At 54.7% G+C, this 23,814-nt stretch overlaps 8 protein-coding genes across 8 annotated transcripts; 6 read left to right on the top strand and 2 right to left on the bottom strand.

Moving 5' to 3' along the window:
• Positions 1-1,366: 1,366 nt before the first annotated feature.
• J3D65DRAFT_629881 (uncharacterized protein) lies at positions 1,367-4,603 on the bottom strand. The gene is made up of 3 exons (XM_066800780.1): positions 4,146-4,603; positions 3,942-4,080; positions 1,367-3,857 (listed from the first exon to the last, which is right to left on the bottom strand). Exons 1-3 carry the CDS (start codon positions 4,166-4,168, stop codon positions 1,785-1,787), a joined length of 2,235 nt encoding a protein of 744 aa, XP_066653775.1. The 5' UTR covers positions 4,169-4,603; the 3' UTR covers positions 1,367-1,784.
• Positions 4,604-5,569: 966 nt separating this feature from the next.
• Positions 5,570-6,296, top strand: J3D65DRAFT_604470 (uncharacterized protein; the record flags this gene model as incomplete). Its single annotated transcript, XM_066798271.1, has 2 exons — positions 5,570-5,657; positions 5,710-6,296. The coding sequence occupies 2 exons, from the start codon at positions 5,570-5,572 to the stop codon at positions 6,294-6,296; spliced, it is 675 nt and encodes a 224-aa protein (XP_066653774.1).
• A 540-nt stretch (positions 6,297-6,836) lies between these two features.
• Positions 6,837-8,618, top strand: J3D65DRAFT_659859 (uncharacterized protein). The gene is made up of 2 exons (XM_066802562.1): positions 6,837-6,976; positions 7,195-8,618. The coding sequence occupies exons 1-2, from the start codon at positions 6,946-6,948 to the stop codon at positions 8,352-8,354; spliced, it is 1,191 nt and encodes a 396-aa protein (XP_066653773.1). The 5' UTR covers positions 6,837-6,945; the 3' UTR covers positions 8,355-8,618.
• Positions 8,619-9,215: 597 nt separating this feature from the next.
• Positions 9,216-11,515, top strand: J3D65DRAFT_435843 (uncharacterized protein). The gene is made up of 6 exons (XM_066796220.1): positions 9,216-9,451; positions 9,506-9,540; positions 9,593-9,662; positions 9,719-9,886; positions 9,939-10,300; positions 10,351-11,515. The coding sequence occupies exons 1-6, from the start codon at positions 9,360-9,362 to the stop codon at positions 11,388-11,390; spliced, it is 1,767 nt and encodes a 588-aa protein (XP_066653772.1). The 5' UTR covers positions 9,216-9,359; the 3' UTR covers positions 11,391-11,515.
• A 2,353-nt stretch (positions 11,516-13,868) lies between these two features.
• J3D65DRAFT_435829 (poly(A) polymerase Pap) lies at positions 13,869-16,179 on the bottom strand. Its single transcript, XM_066796219.1, has 5 exons — positions 15,952-16,179; positions 15,752-15,900; positions 14,474-15,688; positions 14,308-14,419; positions 13,869-14,259 (listed from the first exon to the last, which is right to left on the bottom strand). Exons 1-5 carry the CDS (start codon positions 16,098-16,100, stop codon positions 14,007-14,009), a joined length of 1,878 nt encoding a protein of 625 aa, XP_066653771.1. The 5' UTR covers positions 16,101-16,179; the 3' UTR covers positions 13,869-14,006.
• Positions 16,180-16,938: 759 nt separating this feature from the next.
• Positions 16,939-18,018, top strand: J3D65DRAFT_629858 (uncharacterized protein). Its single transcript, XM_066800779.1, has 2 exons — positions 16,939-17,451; positions 17,506-18,018. The coding sequence occupies exons 1-2, from the start codon at positions 17,118-17,120 to the stop codon at positions 17,961-17,963; spliced, it is 792 nt and encodes a 263-aa protein (XP_066653770.1). The 5' UTR covers positions 16,939-17,117; the 3' UTR covers positions 17,964-18,018.
• A 974-nt stretch (positions 18,019-18,992) lies between these two features.
• Positions 18,993-22,466, top strand: J3D65DRAFT_435724 (uncharacterized protein). The gene is made up of 2 exons (XM_066796217.1): positions 18,993-19,224; positions 19,279-22,466. Exons 1-2 carry the CDS (start codon positions 19,187-19,189, stop codon positions 22,409-22,411), a joined length of 3,171 nt encoding a protein of 1,056 aa, XP_066653769.1. The 5' UTR covers positions 18,993-19,186; the 3' UTR covers positions 22,412-22,466.
• A 38-nt stretch (positions 22,467-22,504) lies between these two features.
• J3D65DRAFT_629852 (uncharacterized protein) lies at positions 22,505-23,803 on the top strand. The gene is made up of 2 exons (XM_066800778.1): positions 22,505-22,795; positions 22,846-23,803. Exons 1-2 carry the CDS (start codon positions 22,734-22,736, stop codon positions 23,444-23,446), a joined length of 663 nt encoding a protein of 220 aa, XP_066653768.1. The 5' UTR covers positions 22,505-22,733; the 3' UTR covers positions 23,447-23,803.
• Positions 23,804-23,814: the final 11 nt, after the last annotated feature.

The raw sequence follows: 23,814 nt of genomic DNA, 5'->3' as shown, positions 1-23,814 counted from the left end.
CTAGCCTTCCAAGGATCTGTATTTAAGACTGCTTGCGGTCTCCGCTTTTTTCTCCTTCGCAACACGCTGGCCAGCCTTCGGGCGCGTAGACAGCAGGCGGCAGCGCTACTGCGCCTGCTCTTCTGTGTGCCCAGAATTAGATCAAGCTCCACTCTTTGCTCTCGGGCGGCTTTCCGAATTTCTTCTTTTGAGGATGAGGCTGGGCAAAGGTAGGTCTCAGGGGCTGCTCGGGGAAACAACGTAGGTCGATGATGCGGACCTGCTTCATCACGAACTGAAGCCTGACCTGCAAGTCAAAACAATGATGGTCTTCCAGATCTTGGCATAAGAAAGGGGGTTAGTACAACGAGGAGAGACATGAAAAGAAATGAAGCGAAAAGTTGAACAAAAGATGTAATGCGAAAATGGAGCTTTTTGCTTGTTTTGCGGTCTGAGTTTGAAGCCATGGACACAACGCCCCTGAACTTCGTCCTCAACAAGTCAAATGTAGGCGTTTGATGGGCAACAGGCTTGATGCCTCGTGACTGCGTGCGGAGCCTCTCAGACCTCATATAGGGCTTCGTACCTCGTGCACGAGCACGAGCCCTCCCAGACCTTACACATGCCAGCGAAAGCAGCAAAGAGCAGCCGGTGTCACTGAACCCCGTGATGCTCCGTGACAGCCGCATGTGAAAGTACGTTCAGCATGGTATATAAGGTGTCGCATTCCTCGGCGTCGAATCTGCAGGACGAGTCTCGTCCACCCGACAAACCTTCCCGTCGTTTGGTGCACTCGTCTCCTGGAGGCATTGGACAATGAAAGAAGACGACTGTGAGCGCTGCCCCGGTCTCTCGAGTAACTTCTCTTTTCCCTGCGCTGTGTACAAGTCATCAGTGCTCCGTGATGTTGATCAGCGTCAAGACGTTCAAGAGGTGTTGGGCAGAGAGACAGGCAGTCAGGCAGGGCGGGGGCGGGAGCAGGGTGAGACCAGTGGGCCAGGGCAATTGAACGGCTGTCTGCACGAAATATCAAAGCGCGGAGGGAGGCAATAGACAAGATATAGAATACCTAAATCCACAGTAGTCATCACCATGACAAAAAGGAAAAGGAAACCCAGAGCCAGAACGAGCCTAACAAAGAGAAAAAAGACCAAAGGTAGGCGCTGCGCTACTACTGCTGCTGGTGCGGTGCTGCTGCAAGAACGCGGACGCTAAATCAACACAATGGACGAAGCGTCTGTCGGTCTGCCCGCTCATTCGACCAACATGCATGACAATATACGACATGGACAGCAAAGATAGTCAAGAAGAGAAGGCAAGAGACGGGGAGAGACTTGTGAGAAAAGCATTAGATTCAAAAAGACCAAGAGCAGGGAAAGCAGAAAACGAAAAGGCCAAAAAGGACTGGGCTGAATCGACAACAGAATGATGCTTCGAGAAATCCGTCCGTCCGTCCGTCCGTCCATCCGTCCAATCCGTCAACGTCCCATCCTTGTCCATCATTAAGCCTGGTATCTAGCATCCCCATCGATTTGTCCGTCACCCCATCCATTCATCCATACAACAGTACGACATCCACCGCGGAAAAGGGTCAAGAGAGGGAGAGAGAAATTAGGAGCAGCGCGAGAGGAGAATGCAGAGGCAGGAGAGCCGGCCGGACTGTGTTGGAAAACACCCAACTGTCCAATACAGCTTCCAGGGATACTGAACATGGCGTTGCATGCGAACAAGCCAGTGCCAAAAGCGGGTATTCAACGACTGTTTGAAACTTCCATCACCACGACCAAATAAGCTGTGCCAGACACTTAGTCCTTGTGGCTGGTGAACTTTTCCTTGAGCCTGCCAAAGAAGCTCTTACGCTTCTTCTTGCGCTCCTCGCTGGCGACCGTCTCGGCGCCCTTATCGCTCTTGGCCGTACCAGGGGGAGACTGGTGCGAGGCGGCGCCGTTGCCCTCGGGCTGGGGCTCCTCGGCACCTTCTCCCGACTTTGTGGGGACAGCAGTGGTCTCGCCGGTGCCTTCGGTGACGGTAGGCTCTGTCTGGTTCTCGGTGCCTCCGTGGGTCTGGTTGTAGTTAATGCCATTGTTGGGCGCAGAGACTGCTTGGGACTGCTTAGCGACCTGCTCTGACTTGGTAGCATCTGTCTGAGCGGGCTGCTCTGCATTGGCACTCAGGCCTCCGTTTGCGGGAGCATCAGATGCCGCGGCAGAGGCAGTGGTGGGAGCAGGGGCAGTGGTGGCCAAGGCGGCGCTCTCAGTAGGAGCAGGGTCGGCAATCTCATCCGTGGGCTTCACCTCCTTCTTGAGTTCCTTTTCGACATCCGACTTCTCCTTGATAGCCTCTGGGTTGGTCGCGGCCTCGGGCGCCTCATCGGCTTTGGCAATCGACTCCTTGACGACATCGGGAACAGCAGCGGTGGAGGCTGCGGCTGGCGTCAGAGAGGCAGTGCCCTTGTGCTTGAGCTCGTCCTCAAACTCCCTCTTGTCAGCAACAGCTTCCGGGTTGGCGACAGCCTCGGGGCTCTCGTGGGCCTTTTCAATTGAGTTTGACACGGCGGCGGGAACACCCGGGAACTCTGACTCGGGCTGTCCCGTTGCGTTGGACTCGGGGACCTTGCTCAAGAGCTCCTTCTCGACGTCCTTCTTTTCCGACACGGCTTCGGCGTTGGAAGCTGCCTCGGGACTTGCGTGAGCATCCTTGAACGAGTCAGACACGGGCTCGGGGACGCCCTTGGATGCCGAGCCATTTGCAGCAGCATTGCTAGCGAGCTCCTTGAGGTCATTTGTAGGAGAGGTCGAAGAGTTGAGCGTCTCCTTTGCCTTGGCGGCGCCCTCGTTGACAGTCTCAGCTGCCTTGCTGCCCGCGACGTAAGCAGCGCCACCAGCGACGGCACCGGCAGCCGCGAGACCTCCAACCACGGAGCCGGCAACCTTGCCGGCAGCCTCGCCGGTTGTCTCATTTTCGGCGGCGGCAGGCTTTTCGGGGACCTTTTCGTGCAGCTCCTGCTCAACCTGTTTCTTCTCGTCGACAGCAGTAGAGTTGGCAGACGCCTCGGGCGCAGCGTGCGCCTGCTCTTGACTCTCCGAAACAACCTCGGGCACGCTGCGGGGCTCTTTGGGAACTTGGGCGGCGAGAGCAGCGGTCGTGCTCTCGGGATGCACAGACTGGACTGCGACACCAGGATCGGCCTGAGCGACGCTCACATCTCCGCCGATTGGCAGGCTAGACTCGGGAATGATGGTGCCAGTCAAACCAGGAATATCAAACAGGCTTGGGCCCCGGTCCTTTTCAGGGGTGACGACGGGGCCTAGTTGCGGCGGCACAGAAGCGCCCTTCTCGTATGACTCTTTGTCCAGGGTGGCATGGCTGTTGATGTCTTTTGCGGTGACGTCGCCGGGAATCTTTTCGCCAGGCGCCAGCTTGACGGGGTTCGCAGCAGTGTCGCTCGCGGGCAGCGGGTTGATGCCAAAAGTCTGGTTGCGCTCGTCCTGCGCCTTGAGCTCCTCATCGTCCTTGACGGTCGATTGGATGGTGTTGGAAGTTATGGTGGACGGGTCGGGAACAGGCTCGCCGGCGGCCAGCTGGATGGGATTGGCGTCGCCATCAGAGGCAGGAATGGGCTTCACAGAGAATTGTTGGGTTTCGTTCGCGGGCGTTTCGATAAAGGCGCCAGGCACCGAGTCGGGGCCCGGAGTCTCTTTGGGCTGTTCGCCGGCGAGGTGGGCGGTGGTGGAGTCGGGGGCGGCGGACGACATGGTGTGGAATTGGGTGGAAGAGGGCTTCAAATCGGAGGGGTAGAGGACGTTGTTAAATATGCCGTGGCCGTCGTCTTCCTGGGGAGCAGACTGGTTTGTAACCCAGTCACCGTCGACAACAAACTGCGCGGGGGGTGGTAAGCGGTGTGTGCGGCCAAGATTTGCGCAGGGCTGGGAACAGGAAGTGGGAAAGTGGGCGCATCTCACCTTATACTGGACCTTTTCGTCATTGCCGGGCAGGTCCACCGTCTTTTCAAAAGCGCCGTCGGGCTGCTTGTCGAGCTCGACGCTCTTGGCCCAGTCGTCAAAGGTGCCCGTGACATGGACAGAGGTAGCCGGATGTTCCCTGATTCAAACAATGATCAGCCTCGCGCAATGTCAGGTAGGTCGGGGCGGAGTCAGTGGCCGTACCACCTGAATGTGTAGCTCCCCATTTTGACGGACGGCAGAAGAAGGCCTTGCAGGCAGACGACGAGATGAGATGAAGGAAACGAGCAAGCGACAGGCAGGCAGGCAAGCTAGGTCCAGGTAAGGTAGTAGCTAAGCAGCGGCGGGCGTGAGAGGGAGCGAACAATGGACAACGGGCGTCGCTGCAGCGGACGTTATCGGCGCAATTGAGGTGCAGCTGCACTGGGGCTCGTGCGCAGTCGTGTAAGGTTCCCAATCCAACGCCAGGTCGTGATACAGCAGAGGGGTCGAGGTCGAGGTCGAGGTCGAGGGTGTTGGTTGGGTTTGGGTTTGGGGTTGGCGGTCGTGAGGCGGCGCAGCGACGAGACAGGCAAAAGCAAACACGGACGGATGCAAAGTGAGATAGATGAGAGGCAATCAACGTCGAAGCAGCAACACCAGCTCCATGACGCATGTCATCATCTTTTGGCGTGCTGGAGCTAGCAGACCCCCGCCTTGGTTGGGGGGCCTCGGCCTGTTTGCCGCTGCTCCCATCCCTACACCCAAGCCTACACGTACCCGACCGCATCCAGCGTCATTGGGTCCAGCCGAGTGCCCTTATCGTCAGCGTTGTGGCGTCACGGCAGCCTGTGCCACTGGACTGCACTCAACAACTGAAGCCTGTCCTGCAAGCATGTAGGTATGTAAAAATGTCCTTCTTTGTTCCGACCGACGACAAACAACGCCCGTCGCGGTTTGGCCGTTGTTGGCCTGCGACACCCATTGGCTGCGGCCCGCTCCGCTCCACCGTCTCCCCTCTGCTCATGCTCGCTGTTTCACTCTCTAGGGTTCCCCGACTCTTGCGACGCTGCTCGAAACCTTCAATTCTCTAGGGACGGGCCGTCGAGGGTCCATTCTACCACCTCCGACCTGTCAAAAGAGAGACCCTACATGATGCATTGCCTGGGCCCAAAAGCCAACTCTGCATTGCCTCTGCTTTGCCGCGAATCTTTCTCCGCCTCTCTGGACCGCCAAACTTTTACCCGTCCATGACAAGCTCCACTGACATGTATCTAGTCCGTTGGTGCTAAGCTAAAACACAAAAGATGCCAAGAGACATGCTCCTCCACCTGTCCTTCACGCCAACCCGTATAAGCAATCAGGATTGCTGCTCGTTTCAGACATTCAACGTCGTTGAACTTTGGAAATCCTTCTGTCCCGAGGAATGGCTATAAGCACCGCTCTTCTCCACCTTTCCTCTGCTCTGCTGCACCCGTGCCCAGTCCATTGTCCCTCTGACATCACTTGATACTTGCCCATCTTCCCCTGCGCCCTCGACTACCTCAGCCTCAAGCCATTGGAGATATTGGACCACTTGCCAACTGAAGACTTCAGGGAGTCAATTGGCGAATTTGGACGGCTGGCGCTAAAACACCGCAATTTTCAAAATGGGTCGAAGCTTCGATTGGCTGGGAAAGAGCGAAAAGCCGTCTTTCGTTGAAGATGTCAGACTGAGGAATATTGACGACGTTGCAGGTATGTTGATGATCATCATCTTCATCTATAATATTGACTATAACAATGCTAGTAACTCGATATCCACACGTCTTCAACAGCCAACCCCTCTTCACAATTCCATCCATCGACGAGGTCTTGCATATTTCCCATGTAGATGTGCCCATTCGAAAGCGGCCACCCCTCAGGAGGCATGAATCCGAAAGTGCACTGAGCATACCGGAATCTTTTACCGAGCAAGATCTGCTCCCATTCCGCTTCGACGAGACTCCACGGCCACGACACAAGCCCCATTGCATAGCAGTGAGCATCTACAATGCCCTGGAGCAAGGCTACTCCGACCCAGACCGGCGGGACGAAGCCATCCTGTTCCCCGAGTACCTTGCGAGAGCCACGTACGAGCCGACGGCGTGCCAGACTGAGCCGAGGCCACAAACGCTGGCGGACCTGGTCGACCAGTACCAAGGGCTGCACCGCTGCAACTCGTGGGACTCGCTGTCCTCGCGCAACAGCACCGCCAACCTCTACACCATTCGCGAGGAGCCCGAGCCGCCAGAGTCCAACGTCCACATGCCGATCCTCCACTTGTCGAAGCTCACCATGGTGCGCAGGAAACCAGTCATTTCGCGGAAGCCCGTTAACAAATCTCGGCCCCGATGACACAGGATCCTCCAGAGCCTTGCAAAGAAATTCCATCTGTTTGAAGATTCAAGTGCTGTTTGACGTCGACCGTCGAGAGACTTGTTGCTTCCACAACTTTCCTTCTTTGTTGCAAAAGTTCTCTGACTTACTCCTGGCGTCCATGACTCAGTTTGCATCTTGGAGGTTGCATGACAGCTGTAGGTAGCAGTCTACCTGATTGGCATTCTTTCCTGGTTGCGAGCAAAGGGCCATGTGTTTTCTCGGGCCAGCTTGAGTCGTGCTTCAAACTGGTCAGAGGGGTATTTAAAAGGGCTGAGCCTTGTGTCTTTCCACGACCCATGCGCACTTCTAGTAGAGAGTAGAGAGTCGACTGCGGTATTCACCTGCTACCTGTCTCTTCGGTCTATCAAACGCTGTCACCTATCGATCAAGCAAAGCCTTGAGCAGATATAGTTCTTCCCATTTGAGCCTGTCTTCCACCCTCCTCCTATATCCTGTCTACCTGTGAAGTGCTTTCTGCCTGAGGGTCCTAGCGCCCTCGACTCGGAGGTCAATTGTCTACACTTCTTAAACTGCATCGCTTTTAAAACTGCACTTCGGCGCAACACCTTCGTTAACTCGCCACACTCCACGGCACCTTCAACCACCACCATCACACTTCATCGACATGTCGTCGTCTCCTTCCACGCCGCTTAAGGGTAAGTCTAAGAAGCATTCATTCCCACTCGCGCGTGATCCCAAGGAGCAGTCGCGCGTCGTCGCGCCATGCTCTGGGGAGCATTCACGGGGACTCACGTCGACGTCGATGCGTATTCATTCCACTCACCTCACCTCCCCGCGCAAGGAGCATTCGCGCGCGCTACCCTCATATCTTGGGGAGCATCCAGCTTTATGTCCGCTAACTCTTAAGGAGCAGTCGATGGCACGCTGCCTGCCCATGACCACACGCCGAAGAACCCCAGTCCGCTCCGCCAGGTCATGAGCATGGACACTCTAGCCACTGCACCAAAGCTGCAGCCTGCGCCGCCACCAAAGATGAAGCTGGCCCTGCGGACGAAGGAGGTCGACAGCAACGACACCAAGGATGACAGCGATGGCAGCGTCTTTGGCGGATCACCCGCAGCAGAGATGAAGGCGGATGAAGATGCGGCGAGAGACCACGATGGAGCTGCCCTCAGCATCTCCAGTCTCCCCAGATTCCTGTCGCGCGGCGTGGATGCGTCTGATGCGCCGGCTCACCTCGACGACTCGCCTGCAAAGGCTTCCAGCACGGCATATCACTTCAACAACACTCCGCCACGGGGTGCTGACAATAACAACAATGTCGACGATGAAGACTCTCTACCATCCTCACCCACCTCACCCACATCACCTACATCACCTACACTTGCCCCGCGGACCATCCGCGTCACAATCAGAGAGCGTTCGCGCCGTGATGCGCAGCCTGAAGCGAGCGCCGAACCACCACGCACACCAACTCTCGCACCAGCCAGACCAGTCCAAGCCTGCGCGCCTGCGATACCCATCGACAACCTCCCGAGCATCTTCAGCGAGGAAGATCAAAAGTCGCAACCAGAGCCTGAAAACGAGCGCGGCCGCAACGACAACGGACACGCCAAGCTCCAAGAACAAGACGACGGGGCCGACACAGTCGACGCCGAACAAGCTGAGATTGAGCGACGCCGCGAGCGCAAGCGTGAGCGCGCAAGCAGGAAGGCAAAGGAACGCGAGGCGCGCAAAAGGCTTGAGCGCTATGAAAGAGCACATTTGGAGCGGGAGCGGTCAAGGCAGTCTGTTTGTCAGTGGCTGGGAGTCCCAGCGGACGAGGCGTCGCGAGATGGTGAGGACGATGACAGACAGCGACAAGGTGGACAGGCCGATGCCCAAGGCGCTGGTGCTCGCCCCGTTTTGACGTCTTTTCCTCCGCCTACGTTTCCGCCGCCAGACCATCCGCTGCCTGCGTTACCTGGAGCCTCGCAGCCAGATACGTCAAAGGAGGAAAGCCAGACGAGGGCAGCTGAACCTGGAGCTGGAGACGACAAGACGAGCTCGAATCAGGAGCAGGGGGATCGTTGAGGATGCTAGAGTTCGACAGGTGGAAAGCTTTTGTACATGGGTCCGGCTATACCAAGGTGTGGAGTACAAGAATCGGGTAGTGGTATCAAAGATGGAGCCAAGGAAGTTCTGGGAAACGGGTGGCTTCGAATACTTCATGGACGACGTAATGGATGCCTGCAAGCAAACACTTCTCGAAAGGCTCGAGGAGACAGCATGATGACGATTTAGAATTTAGCTTTGCAAAGGGAATCAAACAGAGACTCGTGATCATGTGGTTCTTGAACAACACCTTGGTTGTGACTGTGACCTTTGGGTGAAAAACGGCTCAACAGGTTGTGGCGTCGTACAAAGTAGATGCATGGTGATGACACATGCCTTTGCAGCTCTTATCTGATCAGATTCTAGCTATTCAACAAGAACAGCGACAGCCGGTCTGGTCTGATTGGGATTGGAGAAAGATTTGCTCAATTGACAGTTTCAAGCTGGCGACGTAGGCAGCAGCTAATATCCAAGCGAGGTCCGAGTCTGCCTTGAATTTCGTATCCCCAAGTGTCTTGATGCGTCCGTACATGGCTCTTGTTGATCGCAATCTGAAGCCATGCGGAGCACGACAGATGCTCTCGTGACCGTTGCCTGGGCGTCGATGGGCAAATAAACTTTGGCTGTAGTGTCACAGCATAAGGGGTGCCGCGAGAGGCTGGGGGAACTCGGTCTGGAGAAAGAGAAGGATGGCATGAGGACGAGAAGCACAGCCAGGACTTTTACTGCGAACAGTACAATGGCAGTCCAATTGAGTGCTTCGAATCACCCGTAAAGGCGCATGAGTGAAAGGAGCGAGGTTGTGGTGCGGTCGAGACAAGCACGGCGAGCAAGGAGCCGCCAGCCGCGGCGGACAAGCTCTGGCCGGGGGCCTCCAACGGCGTCGCATGACGCGCAGCCGGGCGGCTCCAGCCTCCACAACCTCTCCACACCTTTTGCCAACAGCCTTCGACGAATCCGTCCTTGCCATGAGGCGCCGAAGCCATGTCCGCGACTAATGCGAACAACAACGCCTCGGACGCCCAGTTGCCGCCGCTCGCCGCTCTCTTCTTGATCAAATTCGACCTCAAAGTCGGGTAAGCTGTCCCCGAAGCGACGCCCACGAGTCTCCCACTGATCCCGTAGCGCAGGTACACCATCACCTGGAAGCGCTCCGTTGCCGGCCGTATGATCCCCGACCCCAGACTCGTCGCCTTCGAATACTCACCGTACCCTAGTCGACCTTGATGGAGCGGTAGAATTCAAGTCTTTGCCTTCGGGCCTTCACAGCATTAAAGAGGACTTGGTGTAGGTTCAGCTACATGATATCATCAGCGACAGCGGCGATTGACACTCCGCGCAAGATACTTTGTACACGATAGATACGTCGGCCTCAGCGCATTCATCAACGGGCCCGCGTCCGAGGAGGAACGCAATGCGCATCTCGTCGCAGTCGGAATCCTGGTGCCCTTGAGCCGAGGGCGACTTGGACGGAGCTGGCTTCACGCGCAGAAGCTGCGCGAACTGGCAAAGTAAGCCGCTATCATCATCGCGAAGGGAACAGTAGCTAAACGCTACCGCTAGACAACTTGTGCACGACACGACAAAGACGGAGCCACTTGAGCAGTACTGGGTCGACAACAGCGCCGATCGCAACCGAATCGATGAAGGCGTCGACTCGACACCGTCGTCGCCAATTGTGTCCAGGCCCCCACCTTCGGTCTTGAGGAAGAACAAGACGTATGCCTCGAGAAATAGAGGTCTCTCGAACATTACCCAATTCCACCCTGGACACGAGACCCTGAGCGTATCGCATCCCGCCTTGTCGATAATCAAGTACATAGACACATTTGGACCGTTGGTCTTTCCTCTTCAACGAGCGGCGCTCCTAAGGAAGCGTATTTTGTTCATAACGACGCCGCCGGTCCGGCTATCTTGCGAGTTCGGTACGTATAGAGACCGCGGGAGTGGCGCAATATGCTTACAACACATACAGTGTATGACCTTTCTATTCTCTCTAGCATTCCTTCTTCCGTGACGGGCGTGTTACCTCCAGGCTCGGAGCCACTGCATCGCTTACGAAGCCTCTTCACTGTCGGCGTTCATGACATTCCAAATCTGCAAGACGATGCCAAAAAGCACGAAGAAGCGAAAGATTCCAACTACTTTCTGGATGGCGGCGCATGGACACCCGGTTGGGCCGCTTGCACTACCGATGAAGTTCTCTCCATAAAAGCAAATCTCTACGACATCATTGTCGAGCTTCCCGCCCAGCTAGAAAGCCCGGCACAAGAAAAGCGCTGGCCGCGAATCAAGACCTCCACCGGGAAAGAAATAAAAGCCACACAAAGAGACATGCGCCGCTTTCGCATACTTCATTCAGAACTCCGCAAGACGCAACGCCACTCAATGGAGGTCCACCGCCAAGACGACCACGGCGGCGCCGACTCGGACGATGATTCCGAGACCGATGACGACCAAGTCGCGCTGCTCAGTCGGAGCAGAACCGAGAGTGAAAGCAGCGAGGACGACATCTACGCCGACAACCTCGTCGAGGCGCCCAGTTGGACTGCCCTGGCGTACTCGGGCTTCATGTGGTGGGCGTCTGCAGGCGAGCGCGACTCATCCGCCGCCGAAGAGGCAGACAGCGACCGCGCACTTCTAGGCGACCTGTCCGACTTCATGACGGCATCACTACGCGGCTCGTCCGATGACGCCATGGCCCAGACATGGTACCAAGGTGCTGGCGCACCGCACACGGCCATCATCGCCTACTTCCACCGGCTGACGGCCGAGATCTTTAGCACGCTGGGAGACCTCGTCGACGCGGCGGATGACGAGGAGGGCGACGACGAAGAGGTCGAGGGCGAAGAGCGCTCTGTTGTCGTGCACAGCGAGGACACGAGTCGCATGGGGCTCGACGTCTGGAGCGAGACGGACAAGGCGTTTGTCAAGGAGGTGCTAGCCATGTACTTTGGCCGCCGGGCTGAGGTGCATGGCGCCAGTATCGAGTGTTGCGGCATCAAGATTTGCTGATCGGGGCGCATGGGACGGTCGTTCGTTGGATGGCTAATCATTCTTAGTTTCTTCTTCTTGTCAAAAGATACCATAGGGAAGATTGCGACAAAGATGACATTTCATAATCGTAACTATTCGCATTGCTCTTTGCACGGTCGACCCAGAACCATCCGTCCGAGTGTCCAGATCACACACACATCTTGGTTTGCGTTTGCGTCCAAAGCCCTCCACGGGCGCTCCGTCTCCTTCGTCCCCAAGCGTTGTGACTCACCCCCTCCCTCTCTTGAACTCTAAGAGCACAGTCCCCTTTGCGCTCGCTCGTCGATTGGCCGGCGAATTCGAGATTCTGGATGCCATGTTGGAAGTTGGACAGAACGGGACTACTCTCATATCCCTTGGTGCACAGTCTCCTTTGCGCTCGTTTGTTGATTGGCCGGCAAATTCGAGATTTCGGGATGCCATGTTCGATATTGACAGATTGGGACTGGGGCGCTCTTGTCTCTTGCCTCGAGCCTCCGGCTTGACGCACAGTCCCACCCATGTGCCTGACCACATCAATTTCCTTGTGAAGTGGAATCCCATTATGTCCTGGCTGTAGGCGCCGCCGTTGGTCTGTCTCTCAACACCGCTACCGCCGTTCCTGATCACTGGATCTGTGCCCCTCGTTGACATATGCACACGACTTGTTCGACATTTTCTAACACGTTAGGCGCAGCTGTAAAACGCAACAGCAATGCCGATGGCGATGTGGATTTGATGAATGGTATAGGCGCCTGAACATTGGTGCCGTCCAAAGGCTTTGCCTGGCCTGTCTACGGCAGTCATAAATCTTCAACCAACTAACTCCCCTTCAAGTACTCCACCACCGCCACCAACGGCGTTGGTGAGCCACAGACCTCTCCCTCCTCATCCAACCCCAAACCCACCCCTCCTACTTCCCCGCCCTCACTCACGACGTATGCCTCCTCATCGCCATTGGCCGATGGCCCCTCTCCCTTTCCCTCTCCCCCTTACTCGCTGGCGCCGCACCAGCACCAGCACCAGGCGGACTCGTAGTAGTAGTAGTAGCCGTCAACTCCGCCTCGCGCAAGCGCTCCGTGAACGTCTGCTGCGGATGCCGTATGCCGCTGAAGTTGAGAATCTGCTTGGCGCCCGACGTCAGGAGGTGCGAGTGCGTGGGGCGTTTGTTGCCGGGGAGGTGCTGGCGGAGGCGCTGCTGCTCGCGTTGGTGCTGGCGTTGGTTTGGTGGGTGAGGCATGTTGGGTGATTGTTGGTTGGTGGTTGGTGGGTTGCGAAGGCGTTGGTGTTTTTTTCTGGATTGGAGTTGGTTGATTGAGTGGTTGGTCGGTTTGCTGATTGTATGATCTCTAAGTCGAGTGTCGCTGACGACTGAACGAAGGTGATGTTCCAGTGTGTGGGTGCAACTGTGACGTGGGTCGCTATGACGTATGCGGGTTGTGCATAAAACAAGGACCCATAGACCTGAAGGAGGGACCTGAGTGCTTCCGACTTCTCAAAGAACTGGAGCGAAGCCGGCGTAGGTGGATTTGCATCTACAAATGCGAACTGTGCTGCCTTTTTGTGACGTCCGAAAGCCACACAGCACAGCCATCTTCAACGTCGCCGTGGCTTGGTGCAATCAAGCATAACTCCGTCGCCCAGCTTCTAAATTCGTTAGCGCGGGCGGGCGCATCTGATGGGAAAGTCGGAAACCCTGACGGCGAAACTGCAATTCCAGAGTCCATCGAATTGCGTCCACCAGAGATTGATCTGGCGGGCCCTAGATAAGATATGGATGCCAGTTCGGGAAATGGTAGCCCAAGGCTATCCCATGCAGCGCACTCTACTCGCGTATGCGGCGACAAGCATGGCAATATGCTCAGTTCTTGGTATGCGCGAAAAGAATCGAGATGGCGAGGCCCGTAGACCTCTGAAATTTGCATCAATTAAGACCCGGAGGTGTCTACCTAGCTGCCTCTGCCCCTCGCTCGCTCGCTCTCCCTAAACTAGAACAGAAACGCTGAGCTAAGCCAGAAGAGTAGAATCTGGAAGCTCCCTGCTTGCAAACCGTTCCATCCGCTGTGGTCTGCCCTTTGCTGAAACGCCGCTGCAATGCTGGTATCCATGCCTGACCTGTGGCTTGTTGCCTGGTCCATTTATAGAAGAAAAGGAAAAGAAAACTTCGGAACAGCAACGTCCTGGGCGTTATTGCGGATTCGCAAGGCCCAGAGACAGTCTTCTTTGAACTTTTTTTGGGTTTTGGGGAAAACTTCCGTCTTTGACAAAGCAAATGCTCCTCTCTCCACTCAACACGACGAAGCTCTGGATGGGAGTTTTGAATGTTAGTGCAAGTCGGCATTACAAACCTACTGCAACCCCGTCTGTCGATTGCTTCTTCACCAAAGTTGAGCACAAGACAAGTAGAAACTGGGCATCCGGGTCGGGGGTCGTGATACGCCAGATCCTGCTATCAAGGCTCTTATCAATCAGGTATCTTTTCGAGGCAAGGGTGAGCTTGGCAATGTGTGCTCGAAGAACTACACCTTGGTGGTGATTTCAGCCTGCCGGCGTTGGCGCCACTTCGCCGTTGCTGGACTGGCGGCGCTTGGTCGAATTCTGCGAGTCGGTCTCCTATCAAAAGTCAGCCATGAGTTCAGTGAAAAGAACTTGCATGCTCGTGCAACCTAGCGCGAGCGACTCGACCGAAAAGTCTCTCCGGCGGGTGGTTTGCGAAATTTGCGTAGGCTGCACATGAGCAGTCTCATGTAAGCTGTCATGACTGACCTCGATTCCGGCTTCACGATGGGTCCTCTTCTTGGACTTTGCCTTCTTGGCCTTGGCAGGGCGGGTTTCGCCAGGCTCGAAGCAGTCCTCTGGCAGGTCGTAACTGCAACTAATCAGTTGTGTCATGGGCTCAACAAGCATTGAGACTAACTTTCTCGTTGTTACGATGCGGATTGAGTGAAGGTTGGGATCGTAAGAGGCCCACTCTTGACACTGTCGCTTGAACTCTGCGACGGCGTAGGTAATGTCGAGAGACTTGGCACCTGTGATGTCACGCACTTAGAAAAGCTACAGGGGGTTTCTGACCGAGCACTTACCGGGCTTTAGCTCAATGCCAATGTAGAATGTGGTGGTGTAAACGGTCATGAGGTCAGTTCCATTGGTGTCCTCGCCGGTGCCGTTGGGATTTCCACCATCTGGTGCTGTGTTGTCAAGATCGAGCTTGTTTGCCGCGCCTTGAGCCCCAATGTCCTGGAGCAGTCCGTTGGATTCGTTGGTAGTGGCCGTTTTGATGACAAAATCGACGCTTCCTTGGAGGACCTTTTCCTTTTCTTCATCGTTTTTGCAGTGATGCACGCGCTTGAAACCCTTGTTGTATGGTTGTGCCAGTTCAATGTCCTCTGCCGGAGATTGCTCGATCAGACCGACAAGCTTCCGTACCTTGGATTCCACCGAGCTGCTCCAGTTGTCCTGAGCTTCCTTGTCGTTGCTTGCGGCGACGATGCTGAGGTAGTACTTGAAATCCTGTGTGAAAAAGGTGTGCCTCTCGAACAAGTCCCTCCACTTCTTCTTGCCGTCCAGAATCTCGGTTGACAGAGTGCGGGCACGTTCCAGCTCCCGCTGGATGACCTTCTTCGTCGAGTGGGTGACATTGTGAGTGGCGCACATGGATGGGTAGGCGGGAGTAATGATTGGCATCAGGTGACGCTTGTCGCCAGGATAGATTTGGGGATTCCACACCCTGACCTGCAGGGGACCATCCTCGATTTCCTTGAGCATGATGGGACGCGGCCAGGGCCAAGTACTTGTCAGGTAGAAGAATTTTCCCAAGACTACGGCCGCACAGGCCATTGGATATAGCTGACAGACTCTTGCAACCATCATTGCCCATGCAATGCCTCCTGGAAATCCCACGATGTTGGCATAAATGGCCCTCCTCTGGGCCCATAGCTTCACGGCCCTGGTGACTTGTCTGAATATCTTGGGCTGAGGGACGAGAGATAAGACCTCGTCCGTGACACGCGTCCCGTTGACACTCCTCAGATCAGTCTCGTCCAGACCACGCAGCAGGTTGTTGTCCTTCAAATCCAGGTCGAGAGGGACCGAAGCGAGCGCGAGACGTGCGAAGATCAGGTCGATGTCGATTCCGAGGTAGTCCATCTTGATGATGGGCGTAAAGGCCTCGGGAACAGGGGAGAACTTTTCAATGGCACCCGGGGGGGAGACACGTTCGAGTACATTGATGAAATGTTCAAAAAAGTCGTCTCGCGTTACGTGCTTAGGGGCGACCACCAGAGTATCGATATCGGAGCCTAAGAAAGACAGGAAATCAGCATTGCGCATGTCCATTATTTGGGTGCCGGGTTATAGCGTACCAGGCCCATATACACCAAGGCGGTAGCTGCCAAAGGTGAAGATCTTGCCACCAGCGTTGTTGATGACCGAGGGAGCCAGGCCCTTGACTTTGCCGACGTGGATAACGAATTCCTCGACAGCTTTTTGAAGCTTCTGTAGCGCAGCACCTCTGCCCAAAGTCAGCAAACGTACAAGCTTGTGCAAGACATGTAAAGCTCACCTCTTCTCCGTCTCCTCTGGAGCTTCAAAAGTCTTTTGGTCGCGCAGCTCTTCGAGCAGGGCCGCGTCCATGGAGAGCTCGGCCTCGGTGGGAGGCTTTCGTGAGATTGGGTCTGTGACACCCCATCTCTTGTTGGTGGGAGCGGCCATGTTGGATGGATGTCGGGTCGAGGGTCGGAAGCTGGGAGGTGTTTGCAGGCAAGGCGACTAGCTCCCACAGGATGCGGCGCGACCGAGGAGCTCGGAGAGGCAAGATGAGGGCAGGCTTAGGCGACGAGGAGCACTACCATGGCCGTGCGGGATCAGGATCAAGGCAGGGCAAGGCGGAGTGAAATGGTTGAAGGGGGAGAGAGGAGCTGCGCGACGGACGGGACTTGGTTGTTGCGAAATGACGAAGCAAACGAGGTCCGCGACCACCCACGACGACGACCCACGACAACCACAACCACCAGCCGCGGCGCTTGCGCCAAGCCCACGGCTGGATCCGATTGGCGGGCGCCCCTGGATGCAGCCTTTACATGACCACTCCATGTCCTCGCATCGCGTCATTCGCACTTTTCTCCAGTGCTGCCAGACGGCCGGTGTTCGATCTCGACCTCGTCTGCCGCGCCTTTTTTTGGCCTCGTTGTGCATGTGCAGCACTTCGTTGCATACCATACATACGGCTCTGACGCAATTGACAGGCTACAAGCGGCAGTTCACAACAAGAATCCGACGCGCAATTCAAACAAAGCAACAATCATGACCTCGTATCTCATCAATGCTAGCCTGCGATACATGTAGGTTCTCTCGCTGTGAAGCCTGGATGTGTCCTTCTCAGTACCCCGCCTCCGCAGATCAACCCAGGTAAGCGATCCATGGTGTGCGGAAGGGTTCCGTCTCCCCTGGTGACGTGCCCTTGACCTTGCCCTTCTTGATGGCGGGGTCGCGGTCAAGGCTTTCGGCTTCTGCTGTCTTCTCGAGATATGAGCAATCATTAATCAGCCGTCTGCCACATCCGATCCTTCTTTCTTCCTTGGAGTTTGACTGCCGGGACGGGGCACGAGCGGGAGTCGCCCAAGCCGGTTTCCCGAGTGCCAATCCGGTCCTACAACACGCCCGACGTTAAAAGCCTAAGCTATTCAGCACCCCTCCTTCTTCCATCTCACCTTTTGTACATCCGACGACATGTCTGACAACTGCATCCACTTTGGCCCCGACAGTGGCCAGCAATCGGCAATGGACAGCGAGAAATTCGTCAAGCGCAACCCTCACCCAGACTTTAAGAAGGTCGAAGCTTCGCGCCCAGACTGGAAGGAGACGTCCCTGGAATTCACCAAGACCAAGCAACCAGACTGGAAGCTCGGCAAGGGTCCCAATGATGGGGGAGAGAGCCTGAAAAAGGACCACGTCGAAATCGATCCGTACCAAGATGGAAGGCCGGCCGTCTTCAACTACAAGCTGTTGATCAGTGCCATCATCCCACGTCCAATCGGATTTGTCTCGACCAGGAGCAAAGACGGTGAGTGCATCTCTTGTACTCTCCAAGTCTTGGTTGAATGCTGATGGCGATAAGGCTCTTCCACCAATCTCGCGCCCTTTTCCTATTTTCAACTCATTAACCACGACCCGCCTCTTTTCATCCTGGGCTTTGCCGGCGGTTGGGATCGTGCCAAGGACTCACTTGCAAATTTACGTGACTCGGAAGAGTGCACTCTAAACATCATTTCTGAGCACTTCATTGAAGCCGCCAACGCCACTTCAATAAACGCGCCTTACGGCATCTCTGAGTGGGCACTGACCGGCTTGCATCCAGCGCCCTGCTCTGTGGTCAAGGCATCAAGAGTCAAAGAAGCCATTTTCAGTGTCGAGGCGAAGCTCGTAGAAACGCGGGAATTCGAGTCTCGAGCTACGCCTGGAAAGAAGACTGGCGTGTTGGCCATTGTCGAGGGAGTGCGGTTTTGGGCTCGCGAAGACGCCTTGAATGAAGACAAGAATTTGTTGGATCCTGCGGTAAGCAATTCTCGAGTTTGAAATCCAAGTCTGTGATCCAAAACTAATGCAGACAAAGGTCTTGCGTCCGGTTGCCAGGCTTGGCGGCATCTCTTACGGCCGCATCACTGAGGCTTTTGAGCTCCCGCGGCCAGACTTTGATGACAAAATCAAGACAGAAGACGGAGAGAGTCTCAAGCTTCCCAAAGTAGACGGCCAGTAGTCGCACAAGGCAAATGGGTAACCACCAATCTAGAGCATACATGAGAATACGAGATTTTCTGCAGGCTCATCCACAACACACCCATTGCTCGTGTATGCATTACTATTTTGCTGATCCTGATCTAGCAGGGCCCATCTTCTACTGACTCCTTGAATACCGAATCTCACAGCGGCCGGCGATCGCTTGTTTGCAATCATGCGAATCCTGTTTCAGAATATCCATTTCCACCAAAGACGATACCACTTATGCATCGGAAACATCGTAATTCGTATTCGCATATGCCGCAAATACTGCAAACAAGTTTCAATTCTTGAGCCAATGCGCCAACAGAGTTTTGAGCGGAGTAAAGATATCGTGGGCCTTCTCCAAGGGTCCAGGTGATTGTGGCTTGTGCCTGCCATGGCGCTCTCAGTGCTCAAATTCCCTTCAGCAACTCACGAAAGGCGACTCGGACAAATTTCACGTAATGGAGTCCCGGGTACGGTTTTCCCTCATCAAAGGTCTGAGCAGAAGCGGAGCGTTCTAAGACATGTTTCTATTCAAGCTAGGAGATTGGTTCGGTATGAATCACCGCCCCCAAAGGGCAAACTCCTTGTCTGGCTGTTCACGGACCCGGCTCCGCATTTAACCATCACCTGTACAGATGCGTTCTGATCGTACCTAGGAACTGCATATGAGAGGCATGACGGGCTGTTGGATGCGCTCTCTGACTCACTTTTACTCGCTCCACGGCGGCCTCAGAACGCAGAAACTCGGATGCGATCACTAGCAGTAGGGCGAAATAATGTAGTTTCGCGGAAGATTTGTTGCGTCTTGAATCTATCGACACATGCGGAAGTTTCGGCACAATTTGTCCACAATGGCGTCTGCACCGCTGGATGTCGCCACTCATCTTTGGTAATGTACTGACTCCCTTGGCCGTTGAGCTAGAACGCAATCTTCTCCACTGTCATTCTCGCAAGGGCACTCCACTTCCTGCGGCCGAGGTGTCGAATACCACGCCAGTGATCGCGCACGATCAAAATTTGGCCCTCTTATAGCCATGAATTGCGACACGCCACGAGACCGGGAAGCCTACAGGTGATAACACCGCTTTTTCGTCATTTGAAGCGAATTCTGACATTATCCACGCAGTTTCTACCAGGCAGCCATCAATGCACTTGATATGCGACTTATCGAAGATGCTCCCGGATGCACTGTCCCACCAGTTGGATTTTCACCCGTCTCATGCAAGGATACGACCCTGACGGCTTTTGCTCAGCTTGGAGCGCTGCGATTGGATGTCAATCGTGGAATGATATCGCTCATTGATGGAGGATACCAGTACATACTTGCCGAGGCCACAAGAAGCCTTTCTTTGATCCCTGAGGACGAACGCCCTCCCCAAGATGACCTCTGGCTTGGAAGCGTCATAATCCCAAGACGGAGCGGGGTGTGTGAACACGTACTGAGTCTGGGGGACTTGGTTTCTGGAACGAACCACCCGGCAGACGATGTGCCTGCAATCGTCATCAACGACCTGGCCCGCGATAAAAGATTCTCGGGCAGATCCTATGTTTCCGGGTCTCCTGGAGTGCGCTTCTACGCCGGAGTGCCTTTACGCAGCCCATGGGGCAGCATTATTGGCGCATACTGTGTATTCGGACACGAGCCCCGGGATGGGCTGGACCACGAAGCGTTGCTGACGCTCCAAGGTATTGCAAAGACGACCATGAACTATCTCGACACAAGCAAGGCAAAGGAAGGCCACAAAAGATATGGCCAAATGCTTGATGGGTTGACCTCTTTTGTCATAGGAGAGTCTTCTCTTCAATCTTTTGGACGTGACGCAAACTCATTGAGAGACTCGCCACTCGTGCCTAAGAAAAAGGCAATTGGTAGGGGAAAAGAGCTGTCACTGCCTCAGGTGGGTAGAGATACGCGATCAACCCCTGATAAAACCGAGACCTCCTTGCCGCGGAGTAATCAACAACAAACCAAATCATCTGGTTTGATTCGAACACAAAGATTTCAGAAACAGTCAGAACATGCCAAAATCTCCACTCCCACGGGTTCCAGAAAGAATAGCATGAGTCTGCAGGAGAGCATCTTGCCTTCCGGCGCCAAAGAAATGTTTTCGAGAGCAGCAAATATCATCAAGCAGAGTACAGATATTGACGGGTGCATCATCTTTGATGCCACCATCGTTAGCTTTGGTGGCGGCATCAACACGCCTCGCGGGCGAAAAGCGACCGAAGCCCACGCCAGCAAGTCAAGATCAGAAAGTCACCAACGGAACGAGGATTCTTTTTCGCCTTCTTCGGAAGAATACGACTCGTCGCATTCTTCTGCCGAGTCTCGAAACACCGATGAGCAGTCTGATTCAGAGCACAAAGAGTACAGAATGTGTGAGATTCTCGGATTCGCATGCAACGATGGGTCCAGCATGGATGGTGATGACCCTGATGTGTTTTGTGAGCCATTTGCCGAGTCGGACATGAAAAGACTGCTCAAGAAATACCCCTTTGGCCACATATTCAACATTGGCAGGAGTGGTGAAGTCTCCCCATGCAGAGAGCAATCGCCGCGAAGGGAGATGCGAGATTTTCCCAACGGATTCTCGCAAGTCGACCCATACGTGGAGAAGCTTCTCAAGATTGATCCATGCGCACGGAGTCTTCTCTTGCTTCCGTTATGGGACTACTCGCGGGAACGCTTCTACGCGGGCACCATCTGTTGGACGACGGAGCCGAATCGAGTCTTCTATCCCGACGTCGACCTAGTATTCCTTCAGGCATTTGGGAACAGCCTTATGACAGAGCTCAGTCGCCTGGACGCCATTACCTCTGACAAGGCTAAAACGACATTCGTTGCATCAATTTCTCACGAACTCCGATGTCCCTTGAACGGTATTCTGGGCAGTGTGCATTTCTTGTCGGACACCAAAGTGGACGCGTATCAAGCAAGCCTCTTGGACTCAGTAGCCATGTGTGGTAACACCCTACTTGACACCATTGACCATGTGTTGGATTTTGCAAAGGTCAACAATTTCAAGAGGAGGGCTCTAAAAGGAAGTCAAAGGTCGGATGGCAAGGGAGACAAGAGACCTGATGGCCTGTCGCAGAGGGATTCCGGGGAAATGGAGTATCTGACGTCAGACATCGACCTGGCCACCTTGACGGAGGAAGTTGTCGAAGCTGTTTTCGTCGGGCAAGCCCACAAGCAGTTCCCAGCCAGGCTGCAGCAAATTTTGGAAGATGATGAAGCGGTAAGGCCGGGGGAGTCATCCAGCCCTGCGTATTCCCTGGTTGCTCATCTTGTTCCGGGTGACTTTTTGCCTGGACAGAAGACTAAAGCTAACAACTTTCCAAAGGAACGACCAGAGTCGCAATCACATTCGAGTCACGCAAAATTTTCCAAGGATTTCCTCGCCGCCAGCGAAGAAGCAAACGCGACCAAGGATACCGTCCGCATTGTCCTCGACATTCCTTATCGTGCAAACTGGTTTGCCACAACTGAGCCTGGAGCATGGAGAAGAGTCGTCATGAATCTACTAGGGAATTCCATCAAATATACAGCGAAAGGCTTCATAAAGGTCTCCATGCGAGCCGACAATGGGGACGAACATGCCGGAAATGATCGCATCAAAGTCACGTTCAAGATCACCGACACAGGAAGGGGCATTTCCCCAGAATACCTCCGCACCGGTCTCTGGCAACCATTTTCCCAAGAAGATTCTTTCTCTCCTGGTACTGGTCTTGGTCTCAGCATTGTTCGGCAGATCCTTGACACATTGCATGGCCATGTCACGGTGAAGAGCGAGGTCAATGTCGGAACAGAGGTCACGGTAACGCTTTCAGTGCCGACGGCTGAAAAAACTTCCAGCCCCTCTGGATCGCCAAACGACTTGATCAGTGCCCTCAAGTCCCAGCTTGAAGATCGAAGTGTGCGCATACTCGAACACACGTCTTTGGGCGGTGTCACCAACTCTGAACCCTCAGTCAGAAAGGGCCAGCACGAACTCGCTGTGTCCATCAAACGCATCTTCAAAGACTGGTTTTGCAGCGAAGCGGTCGCGTCTCATGTCTGGGATGCTATATCTGCTGACATACTTGTTTGTCTAGAGCTGAACGTCGACTTTCTGAGCGCGCTTCAGAGGCTCCGCAGAGAAGAGAAACGGCTCGTAGTGATTTTCATCGCACTCGACTCCAACCAAGCGGCCAAGATGTGCGCAGATCCACGCATTCAGAGTGGAGACATTGTGATAGATGTGATTACGCAGCCGTGAGTTTCTTGGTCTCCGTCATAAAAAAAAATCTACTGATCCTGTTGAAGCTGCGGGCCTCGGAAACTAGCAAAGACTTTGACACAAGCTTTGAATCGGCTGGACGCGGATCTTCAGAAGATGCCACTGACAACGACTCCTTCGAACTCCCCATTGGAAGAGATACCCTCCGGCAAGGTTAGGCCTTCGATCTCAAGACAGATGACCAGGAGAATGTCCGAGCCAGCCCCTAGTTTGTCGTGAGTTCAACCGCAGGCGTTCAGTCAAATTGACTAATTGGCGCGCAGCGAAACCATCCAAAGGAGCAAATCACAAATGTCGATGAATGCGGAACCGTCTTCTTCTGCCATGCAACAGCCTCCCACAGAAAAAGACTTGCGGATCCTTCTAGTAGACGGTGAGTTTCTTCGCAAACCAAGCCCCTGGAACGTACTGACTGGCTCTGTAGACAACCGGATCAATCTCTCGGTTAGATACTACCCTGCCAAAGAAACAAGTATTCCGCCAAGCGCTGACAGTGACCAGCTCCTCACCGCGTTCATGAAAAAATACCGCTTCGCCTACTCCGAAGCAACAAACGGCCTCGAAGCCGTCGAGAAATACAAGCGTGACGACGGACGCTTCGACTACATTCTCATGGGTTCGTCCTCTCCATCTCCAATCTCCCCTTTCCCTGCCATGCCTCGTCCTCAACTCACACCAACACACCAACCCTTAGACCTCACCATGCCAGTCATGGACGGTCTCACGGCCACACGCGAGATCCGCCGCTTCGAGCTGCGCGCCCATTGCGCGCCGGCGACCGTCATCGCGCTGACGGGTCTGGCCAACGCGGCTACGCGCGTCGAGGCGCTCAGCTCGGGCGTCAATTACTTTTTGACCAAGCCCGTTCGCTTTCAGGCGCTGTATGCCATGTTGAGCGATGGTGGCGGGAGGGCTGGTGAGAAGAGGGAGAGCGATGGGCTTGGGGCGGGGTTGGTTAGGGAGAATGCTTGGGAGGAGGAGGAGGATGGCGGTGGTGGTGAGGATGGCGGGTAGGCTGAGAGGGGTCGGTTGCGGTGTAGTTTTGTATTACTGGTACTGTAAGTTTTCCTATCTCGTCTCCTCTATCTCTATTTATCTATTGTGGTTTGCAACAGCATTATCTTCAGGCAACCATTGGCCCTGAAGAGCGCCATCACTGTTCTTTAATGTTGATGGACGGCTCTATGGTGGGTCTGTAGTGCTTGTCGACGCTGCATCTCCGTGGCGAGACAGAACCAAAAATAGACTTGAACGCTGGGGAGGAAGAGAAATGAGAGGAGACTTGGTCGGCGAATAGATTCCAGGAAAAGCGCAAAAGGACAGCAGTAGAGAAGATTTGTAAACTCCAACCGATTGTTGCGAAAAGACTGCTGCCCATGGCG

This window comes from Phyllosticta citribraziliensis, assembly GCF_038025025.1.
Source record: "Phyllosticta citribraziliensis strain CPC 17464 chromosome Unknown J3D65scaffold_8, whole genome shotgun sequence".
Classification (NCBI taxonomy): domain Eukaryota; kingdom Fungi; phylum Ascomycota; class Dothideomycetes; order Botryosphaeriales; family Phyllostictaceae; genus Phyllosticta; species Phyllosticta citribraziliensis.
The sequence above is the reverse complement of the archived record's forward strand: the minus strand, read 5'-3'. Positions and strand labels throughout refer to the sequence as shown.